This window comes from Dendrobates tinctorius, unplaced genomic scaffold (assembly GCF_039654945.1).
Source record: "Dendrobates tinctorius isolate UK_male_01 unplaced genomic scaffold, ASM3965494v1 ptg000331l, whole genome shotgun sequence".
NCBI lineage: Eukaryota > Metazoa > Chordata > Amphibia > Anura > Dendrobatidae > Dendrobates > Dendrobates tinctorius.
Window position 1 is genome coordinate 761,295 of NW_027361997.1, and position 11,277 is coordinate 772,571.

Here is an 11,277-nt window from a genome sequence, read left to right on the forward strand (position 1 = left end):
GCTGGAATTTTGGACCACTCTTCTTTGGCAACTGCTCCAGGTCTCATATATTATGAGTGCCTTCTCCCAACATATACCCGTCATACATATCCTCCATCCCATAGTCCAATGCCCATATACCCATCACACATCCTCCATCCCATAGTCCCGTGCCCATATACATATCCGCCATCCCATAGTCCCGTGCCCATATACCCATCACACATCCTCCATCCCATAGTCCCGTTCCCATATACCTGTCATACATATCCTCCATCCCATGGCCCGGTGCCCATATACTCATCACACATCCTCCATCCCATAGTCAACCATTATGACATCATAATGAGCGGCGGCAGGGCTTGCAACCTATGATGACACCAGCGTAGCCATGGCAACCATTGTGACATCATAATGAGGGGCGGGGCTTGATAGCACACACTGTTTTCCCAGTATGCAAATAGGGGCATTATGACATCACAATGAGGGGCGGGGCTTGATGAGCACACACTTTTCCCCCCAGTATGTAGATAGGGGCAAAATTGTTTGGCGAATTGGAACGCGCGGGGTTAAAATTTCGCCTCACAACATAGCTTAGTACGCTCTCGGGGTCCAGACGTATGACTGTGCCAAATTTTGTGGCTATAGCTGCGACGGTGCGGATGCCTATCCCGGACATACACACACACACACACATACATACACACTTTGAGCTTTATATATTAGATATCAGGATATACTGGCGCCCCTTTTGTTGACAGTGTTTCGTGGGATTTGGGAGGGGGGGATGCATGCCAGAGTCCTTTTATGAGGCCAATATAACAGTTCTTAAAAGGAGGGGAAGGACCCTTTAGATTGTGGATCTTACAGGCCTATATCTCTGGTAAATGTGGATTATAACATTTTTACAAAGATTTTGGCCAAGAGAGTAAATTCAGTTATATTGGATCTTATACACTCTGATCAGACGGGTTTTATGCCGGGTAAGAGAACCTCCATAAACATCAGACGTGTCCAGTCAGTGGTCCAATATAGTTCTCTGGTACCGGATAATGAATGGGCACTGGCATCACTAGATGCGGCTAAGGCCTTTCACTCACTTGAATGGCCTTTTCTGCGTGCATGTTTGCGGAGGTATGGGTTTGGAGATTGACCCATTTTTGGAATCTATGTCTTATACATGAAGCCCAAGGCCCGGGTCATCGTAAATAGCTCCATATTTGAATCATTCTCACTGCATAGGGGAACTCGTCAGGGGTGTCCTCTTTCCCCGGCCCTTTTTGCTCTCGCTACTGAGGCGCTGGCAATTCGTATAAGATCCTCCCCTGATATTGCTGGTATAGAAATAGCAGGTCAGATGGATACCATAGGCCTATATTCTGACGATATGGTGATACTTATGGACAAAACAGACGAGACCCTAACAAGAGTGATCACTACCATAAATAAATTTAGTAAATATTCTGGCCTATACATAAATTGGGAGAAGTCTGCGTTGATGCCTCTTTCAAATTCTCCAATGCCACGACTTGAAACTGTCTCCTTACTGCCCACTGTAACTAGTTTTAAATATTTGAGTGTTTATATCTCTAAGGGTAGTAAGTTTGATCTACAACTCAATATACAACCATTGCTGGAGACGTTTAAAGGTACATTTGCAATTTGGGGTAAGCTTCCACTGTCAGTAGCCGGACGTATTAATTTAATTCAAATGATATTACTCCCCAAGCTTAGCTATTTTCTTCAATATAGGGCGGTGGTGGTGCCCAAATCCTTTTTTACTAATCTAATTTCCCAAATCACATCCTTTATTTGGGGGAAAGCTAGGCCTAAACTCAAACTGACCACTCTGCAGAGGCCCAAGAGGGGAGGAGGGGCGGTGTTACCCGATTTCTTTTTTTATTATCTAGCTGGACAGGCCAAGGCTATAAGTACATGGATGCCTGGAGGTCACCTCCCGAATTCTGAGAGTCATATACTTCATGCTGCAGGGACTGGTTGCCCACTGGGTTTTTTGGAAATGAGGAAAATAAACGTCTCGAGACTGTTACCTCTGCTCCGTCTGGCTCGATCGATATGGAGACAGATTAAGAGGGTGGTTAGATTTGGGGATACTATAGCTGAAATGCCCCTGTGGAATAATGACTACCTCCCGGTGCTATGTGAACATCCATCCACCGAGTTCTGGGTTCAGTACAGTGTCTCTACGATAGGTGATCTATATGATCATGGTACTTTGGTGTCCTTTGAGCAATTACAGGCTGATCGAGGTGTTCCGAGATCCCAATTCTTCCGTTATTTACAACTAAGGTCAGCTCTTCAATCACAAGTGAGAAGTCTAAATATGAGTGATGCCATTTCGTCTCTACCTTTGATAGGGATCCTCAAGTCACAGGGCCCCTCAAGGTCTCATCTCCTTTCTATATACATATATGTTCTCAGTGGGGACAGAATGTGCCTTAGAATCCGTTAAGAGGAAATGGGAAGGGCTCATCCCTGATACACAGAGTGAGGAATGAGAAGTCGCCAATCTGGGTATCTCCATCTGCCAACAACAGGATGATACAATTGTATATTATAAATCAATAATATTTGACCCCAATTCGACTCTTTAAGATGGGCCGATACCAGTCATCGGAATGTTTGAGATGTCATTCAATGGATGCAGACTTTATTCATATGATCTGGTGTTGTCCTGTTGTTGTGCAATATTGGAGAGGGGTGACGTCGTCATTAGCATCCTTGGTACAAACCGCAGTTCCCCTTGAGCCACTGATCTGTCTGTTTGGAGTGTGGGATGAGGAGGCATGGGGTCATTATGTTGGGATTTTTCTGCGGGAGACACTGTTCATGGCATGGAAGATGCTGGCATTACGGTTGATGGGGAGTTCACCTCCCTCTCTTGGGTCATGGATAACTCTAGTAAATTCAATTATCCCATATGAACATACACTATACCAAAATAGAGGATGCCCAGGTAAATTCCGAGAGATTTGGGAGAGGTGGAACTCCTCTCATCTCACTTTGCAGAGCGGAGATGTCGCACAGTAAACTGCTTATTATATAGAAGTAGGCTGCGGAATAGTTTATGTTATGGTAGATGTAGGTAGGGTTTAGAAGCTAGGCAGGTTTTACTACTGGAGCATTAACACAATACTACTGCGATTCAATTGATATTATGTTTGCTTTATCTACACACAATTGAGGCATACATTATGTCTCACGTCTACATGCTATTTCAACACATTTTGTCAAGCTTAACATCTTGTACCAAATGTGTGTACTGTAAAACTGCTTGTGGTTTAATAAACGAATTTAAATACCCTTATTATTATTACTACTATCTTCATGCATTTTTTGCAGTTTATTTTAGGATATTTGTGGTTTTTTTGCCTTGTTTTTGGTTTTCTCTGTATAACAAAACATGTGCAATTGCAATCATTTTCTGGAATAATTTGAGGCTGTGTGCACACGTTGCGTTTTTTCATTTTTGCGGCATTTCTCCGCTGTGGAATCGCCGCAAAAACAACGCATACCATGCAATCCTATGGGATTCCGCAATGCTGTGCTAATGCTGCGGATTTTTCCGCTGCGGAATTGCATAGCGGAAAAATCCGCAGCATGCCCATTCTTTTTGCAGAATCGCGGCGATTCCGCACCCATAGGAATGCATTGATCTGCTTACATTTCGCATGTGGCTATGCCCACCATGCGCAAAATAGAATTAGACTTACTGGTAATTTGGTTTCTAGAAACCTTCCACGACAGCATAGGAGGTTGTCTCCATGCCCTAATGGGGGACAGGAAGCACGAAGAGGTTAAAAGGTCCCTCCTACCTCCCTCTCACCAGTGACTTATAACTGAACCTCGTAGCACCGGTTACCTCAACATTGTCAGAACTTATTCAAGAATACAGGGATGGAAATAGTGCTGTCATGGAAGGTTTCTAGAAACCGAATTACCGGCAAGTCTAATTCTATTTTCTCTAGCAACCTTCCACGACAGCATAGGAGGCATAACAACCTATACTGCACTTGGGGGGGGGGGGGGCAACGGTCTGAAGAACTTTTCAGCCAAAGACTAAATCCCTGTTGGACACAAAGTCCAACCTATAGTGTTTAGTAAATGTATGTAACGAGGCCCAAGTTGCCGCTTTACAGATCTGCTCTGAGGATGCGCCTGCCTTCTCAGCCCATGAGGCAGAGGCAGATCGTGTTGAATGAGCCTTGATCACCGTAGGGGGTGTAATGTTCTGCTCTAGATATGCTTCAGAGATGGCTTTCTTGATCCAGTTGGCAATGGTGTTCTTTGCCACCTTCTTTCCTTTATTTGCACCCGACGAATGGGTGAACAGGTTGTGGTCGATTCTGTAGGGTTTAGGTAGTGAAGGATTATGCGACTTACGTCTAGCGTATGAAACACCTCCTCCTTAGGGTTCTCTGGGTTTTGGCAAAACGAGGGAAGTATTATATTCTGTGACCTATGAAAGTCAGACACGACCTTCTGGAGAAAGGATGGATCAAGGGAGAGGACTATGGAATCGTCTCTTATGGTTAGGTAGGGCTCTCTAATTGAAAGAGCCTGGAGCTCTCCTACACATCTTGCTGAGGTTATTGCTACAAGGAAGGGCGCTTTACAGGAGAGGAGCTGAGAAGTACACGATGTTAGGGGCTCAAAGGGTGATTGAGTGAGTCCCTTAAGCACCACATTCAAGTCCCATGGTGGAATGACAATTTTTTTTTTTTCTTTGGATGTAGCCTCGTGGCTGATGTCATGAATCTTCTTATCCATCGGTGGCTGGCTAAGTTGCAGTCAAACATGGAGCTTAAGGCCGAGACTTGTACCTTCAGGGTGCTAGGTTTTAGGCCTAACAAGAGCCCCCTCTGTAAGAAATCTGGGATACGGGAGATGTTAGGATTTGCTGGGTCAGGCAGATTCGGCAGACACCACGATGAAAAATGTTTCCATACTTTGTTGTATATGGCATTAGTGCCCGGTTTCCGTGATTTCTGAAAGGTTTCGACTACCGCCTCTGATAGACCCTCGGCCCTCAAGATCTGGGTCTCCGTAACCAGGCCGCTAACTTCATTCCCCGAAGGTTTGGATGATGTAGGGGGCCCTGCAGGAGGAGGTAGTCTTCCAGGGGAGCGGCCCGTCTACCTGGAGTTCCGTGATTAAAGAATACCAGCTCCTCTTCGGCCATAGCGGAGCCACTAGGATGGTTTGAGTTCGATCTCTTCGGATCTTTCTCAGGGTTGCAGCAAGGATTGGAACTGGAGGGGGGGGGGCTGAGGGGAGACATACGCCAGATGGAACTCCCACTTGTGGGCAAAGGCATCCACCCCCAGAGATCTGTCCCTGGGGTTCAGAGAGAAGTAGTTTCCTACCTGAGCATTTCCGCTTGATGCTAGTAGATCCACCTCCGGAAGGCCCCACCTGTTCACTAGCTCCTGAAAGATTCTTCCATTCAGACTCCACTCGCCAGGCTGGATACATCTTCTGCTCAGGAAGTCTGCCTGAAGATTCGAGGTCCCCTTTAGGTGGACTGCTGTTAGTGAAAGGAGGTGCTTTTCAGCCCAGGAGAATATTCGTCCAGAAAGGCTTTGTAGGCTGTTCGACCTCGTGCCACCCTGGTGCCTGAGGTGTGCCACTGTCGTTATATTGTCAGAGTAGACCTTGATATGATGACCCTGGACCAGGTGTCTTGCAGCCAGGAGAGCTTCTTCCACTGCTTTCAGCTCCCTGAAATTTGAAGATCTCATACTCACTTCTTGACTTCATAACCCCTGGAATGGCAGGTGGGATACTACAGCTCCACAGCCTTTTTTCGCTGGCATCTGATGTTACCGTGACCAAGGGGACATGGGTCCAGCTGACCCCACTGCGCAGGTTTTGGCGGTCCAGCCACCAGGCCAGTGAAGCCCTTACCTTCCCTTGGGTCAGGACTCCCTTGTTCACACAATTGTGGTCTCTGTTCCAATTTTCCAGGATATGGGACTGGAGGATTATGGAATTTGCCTGCGCCCACGGTACTGACTGGATGCAGGACGTCATCGACCCTAGTATTGACATAGCCGACTGGAGGGTCGGGGACCTCTGTTTTCTGAAACTCAAGATCTTTGATTTTATAGCCACCTGATGATCTTCCGGCAGGAAGGACATCTGTCTTCTTGAGTCTAAGAGGACTCCTAAAAATCTTATTTCCTGAGAGGGCTGAATCTGCGATTTTTTTATATTCGGGATCCACCCCAGAGATTGGAGAATGTCTAGAGTTTGCGTCACCTGGTTTTCCAGGGTCTGGTAGGAGGTCCCCATTATCAATAGGTCGTCCAGGTAGGGCACAACGTATATACCTCGACTTCTTATGTGGGACACAGCTTCAGCCATAATTTTTGAAAACACTTGTGGGGCAGAGGATATCCCAAAGGGAAGCACGTTGTCATTCTTGGGAGATCATCTCCGTTATGCTCCTATGTACTGGAAACCCTGTCAGTCTGGGCCCTTCAAACCCTCCAAACATTTTGTCTTGTGCCGACTGAGGGACTGGTTCGTCCTCTAGCCCCATGGTGGCACGCACCGCACTGACCAGCTCCTCCACATATTCTGAGGAAAAGAGGTATCTTCTGGCCTCGGCTGACTTAGAGGTTCTTGGCTCCTCCCATTTTTCAGAGCCTGATTCATAGGAATGCTGTGACTCGGAGTCAGTCTTCTAGTTGAAGCTTTCGCTTTTTTGTGGGAGATGAACCCGCAGTTGGTGGATGTGGAGGAGGTGGAGGGGGAGAAAAGGCGGCTAGGGAGGTCTGAACCTGTTGTGTGACCAGGCTGCGGATTTCCTCAATGAGGGGTGCTCAGACCTGACCACTTCGTCCGTGCACGCCTAACATAATTTTTTCCTCCAGTTTGAGGGAAGCTTTGTACTACATATGGCACATTTAGCTGGTTTACTGGTGGTATTGGTGCTTTTATGGGCCGACTTTTATCCCTACAAGAGAGAATAGAAGCATTTTCAGGACCCCTACCCAGAATTGCACCATTAGGACCCACCCCAAATAACACTCAATGTGGCTGGGGCAGCGCTGGGCTCTGCAGATGCAGGGCAGGAAGAACCGTCGATGCTGACCAGGGGATTTTGTCTTACCTGTCGGCTTCTTCCGGCGGGTTAATGAAGGGTTAACTTCGCCCTCAGCGCTTTGCTCATACTCTCTTTCCCCCTCCCCCTCCCGGGGTCCGAGCAGGCACGGCTCTAACCGGCGTGCTCCACGCGTTGACAGCTGTCCGGGGGCCGCCATAGGTCCCGACGTCATCTGCGCTTCCTGGAAGAACGCGTACCCCGAAGTGACCGCGCACGTGATGTCACTTCCGGGTCGCCGGCAGCCGTGCGACAGGAGGAGGAGAGACCGGAGAACTGCGGGAGACCTCCGGTCGGGGATAACTGGCCCGCTTTGCCCCCAGAGGGAGTGCGGGTGGGCCAGGAAAGTCCCGAATACAAGAGAAGACGGGAGCAGCACGGAGGAGGGAAGGCAGAGCCACCGACCACCACTGCCCGGCATTGAAATTCTCAGGTACACTGCAGCAGCCGGCCACGCAGCATACCCGTAACCTCTCCATGCCCCATGGGGGACAGGAAAAAGACACTGGTGAGAGGGAGGTGGGAGGGACCCTTTAAACTCTTTGTGCTTCCTGTCCCCCACTAGGGCGTTAAGACAACCTCCTATGCTGTCGTGGAAGGTTGCTAGAAAAAGTAAGTGGATCATGTGTGGATGGTACCCAGGGTCTGGAGTAGGGAAGACTGTCCTCCAGGCCCTGGGTACCATAATCCTGTAAAATAATAGAATAAAAAAAAAAAAAAAAAAAAAGTGATATACTCACCCTCCGGTGGCCCCCGAAGTCCTTCCCGCCTCTCACCATGCTCCCGGCATCTTCCGGTCCCAGTAATGCTTTGCGCGAATGACGTCGCGCGCGTGACGTCATCTCAGGTCCTTCGTGCAAAGCATTACTGGAACCGGAAGATGCCGGGAGCGCCGCAGAGCAGATCGGGGGTCGTCAGAAGGTGAGAATAACAATTTTTTTTTTAAATATTATTTGCATCCTACCTATCACATTTCAAGTGATGCTAATTGCTTGGAATGCGCAAGCTTTCCGCAAGCGAAAAACGCATGCGTTTTACCCGCGGCGGGAGTGTGGAAATTTCCACAGCATTTCTGAAACGTGGGTACATAGCCTCAAGGTTGCTAACACTTTCGGCTAAGACTATGGGAGTTCCTTGCTTCATAGGTTGCTTTCCCCTGGTTTAGCATAAGCACCAGATAAACATTTTTATACCTCTGAATGTCCCCTCACCTCTGCCCTGTGTGTTCACTGACAAGTGGCCACCTATATGCAATGTGAACTATACTGACTCACAGAATCTAAATCTCATGTCCTACTGGAAGTCTACTTGCTTAGCATTAGACTCTTCCCAGACTACCTTCTGAATACACACTGCCATCACCCACTTTTTGTTTCTGGAATGAAGCCTTGAACAAAACATTGCTGACACCGGAAATTATAAACGCACAGTATAAAGTTCGGATATTATAAATTTCTGATCAGTGTGGGTGTCAGAAGTGGAACAAGCGCCAATCTTCAGAACGAGGAGAGCAGTTTGCCTTTCCTCCTACCTTATCCTCGCGACAGGGACATCTCTCTGGTGTATTGTCATTACTGGATTCATCTAAAGGAAACACAGTGAATGAATGAATTCACTGTCAAAATGTGGAAATCAGATGAAGGCTGTATGTAGGTTACATTCAAAACTGCTTTTTGCTTTAGGGCTCATTCAGACATCGTTTTTCTTTTTCCCCACATACAAGAAAACCTGTCCGAGTTTTATCAGTGATATTGTTCAGTTTCATCAAAATAAGACAAAAATAAAATGTTCTCAAGCTTTTCCCTTTTCAAGCGCTGTCTGACTTTATTTTATGGACCCATAGGCTTGCATTGCAAATTTTGGTCTGACACTTGGATCAATTGTAGACACATCTCTGTAATTTTTCATGGACTACATAGTCTGCAAAAAAAAAAATTAAACCAGACATGTGAACTACCCACAGACTACTTACTCCAAGAATGAGATATGTGAAAATCGGACATCTGAATGAGCTTTGACATTGAATTAAAGTCTTTTCTTACCTGATGATGAAAGATGCTGGGGTTTCGCCATCATAACGTCTTTCTACAGATTCTTGTGTCTTTCTAGGGTTCACATGATCTGTAGTCCAGCAGTGATAATCTCCAGCTTATAAAACCTTCATTGTAAGTAAACAACAGAATACAGCCTAATAAGTAACATATCGTTGAAATCTCTCTCAGCCTCTATCTCCTGAAGTCTTCAGATTACAAAGCAAAAAAACAGCTGACATCCCTTTTAATAAACATCTCAAATGCTGGAAATATTTTTCACTTTCAACCCTCCATTAAGTGAGACGCAAATTTTCACAACAGGTTGCATGCTCAGTGCAGGGCGCAGGCTCGGGACCTGAGCCTGCTCCATAGATGGCAGGTCCCTGCTGTGTTATGGAACCGACATCTGCCTCTGACAGCAGTGACTAGAGCTAGTTGGCTTCCTAGGAGACCATAATACTAAAGCAATGCAGGTTCACAGCATCCAGGGGTTCTAACAATCATTGTGAAAAGTGAAGAAAAAAAAACGTTTTAAAATATAAAAACAAATATTGCTGCATTCACTGAAGTCCAATCTATCAATATATAAAACTATTTGCACAGGGAGGGCAAGCTATCCTGCCCTCCGTGGCGCTACCGGTACCTCAGAAGCGACCGCAGCAGACCAAGTCTGCCAAAATCTGACGCCCCAGGCATCCTCTTCTTATATTTCTTCCAACCGGGCACCGATGTGCTCCTGGGTGGCGTGGCATGGCAAAAAAAGCCTCACACGCTTTGCTCAGGGAGGGCACGTTGTTGTGGCCTCCGAGGCGCTACCGGCACCTGTCGGCGGCCGCAGCAGACCCAGATCTGCCAGACCCCAGCCATCCCCGGCCCAGGCATCCTCTTCTATCTTCCTGATTTTATCTTGACGATACCCCATCAAGGACAGGAAGCCAAATGATGGGGAGAAAGGAGCTGCCCTTTTTTAGCTTGAAGGTTTCCTGTCCTTGAAGGGCGGATCCTCTCTCTTGTGGTGCCGTCATGGGTGACTGAAAAACTGTGTTTTCTTTCTAAACATTTCATTCCACTTGGATTTTGTTGCCATTTCCAGTACATTATGTGGCAGAATGGATGGCGTCATTTATAACGACAGCAGTCCTGAAATAAACAAGCCCTCACACAGCTATGTGGATGGAACGATAAAAAAGTGGAGGGAACAAAAGGAGAAGAAAAAAACAAAAACAGAGAACGGCTGGTGCTGAAGTGGATGGGATGAAACAAAGTAAGAACCAAAATAGGAGGCACTGGCGGAAGGGGGGGTAAGGGATGGAAAAAGGGGGGCAGGTGCAGGCAGCGTCGGCAATAGGGGGGGAAGGGGCAGACAGTGCCGGCGGTAGGGGGAAAGGGCAGTAAGTGCCGGTGGTAGGGAGCAGGCAGCGTCGGTGGTAGGGGGCCAGGAAAAACTGACGCAAAGGGGGCAGGAAGAGCAGGTGGAAGAACGGCAGAAGCAGAAAGCACTGGCGGAAAAGAAGCAGGAAGTGTAGGCAGCAGGAGGGCAAGGGCTGAAAGAGCTGGTGGAAGGGGGTGAGGGAGTCCTGAAGAAGAGGCTATTAAGCGATCTGATGTTGTAGAGGGTCAGAAAGATGAGAGGACCAGACCATAGTGACACCAATAACGGGGAAGGCCACGAGAAGGCTGACAGGATGGCGGTTAGCTGACCATGGCGACAGAGCTAACAAAATGACTAGTGGGCAACAAGCAGGGTTTGATGATAGGAAAGGAGCGCTGATTAGTGAGGCCATGATCATAAAAGCAGTATTATGTAGATGGGACCATTAATTAGCGGCTAGAGGTGAGCACGTGTTGTGCCAGGGAGATACAGGAATGGTGAGAGGCAGCAGGGCTACAGCTATTGCCACAGTCCTCTGTGAGTGCCGGAACATTTATTCCCGAGCAGTGACGCTAATGAGGGAAGATAGGAGCCCTCACCTCCAGTACTTTCCCCATGTCCTCACGCAACCGGAAGTCCCTGGTCCTTCACTTCCATTCCCGGAAACGGCTGCAGCTTATTGACATGGTGATTGGAACGTCAGAAAGGGCCAGTGAGCCGACACTAGAAGGAAGAAGAGGGGACTCGTATGTCCGTTACAGCGG

The 11,277-nt window shown here is 47.5% G+C and overlaps 1 protein-coding gene across 1 annotated transcript in view; it reads right to left on the reverse strand.

Annotated features, from left to right (window-relative positions):
* The window catches only part of LOC141074252 (uncharacterized), a 43,969-nt gene extending 32,739 nt beyond the window's left edge, over positions 1-11,230 (reverse strand). The window contains exons 1-3 of the mRNA XM_073561870.1: positions 11,113-11,230; positions 9,151-9,266; positions 8,640-8,692 (exon numbers count right to left, since the gene is read on the reverse strand). Coding sequence (XP_073417971.1) covers positions 8,640-8,692; positions 9,151-9,184 — 87 coding nt within the window. The 5' untranslated portion in view covers positions 9,185-9,266; positions 11,113-11,230. The remainder of the gene's footprint in view (positions 1-8,639; positions 8,693-9,150; positions 9,267-11,112) is intronic.
* Between the last annotated feature and the right edge of the window lie 47 nt (positions 11,231-11,277).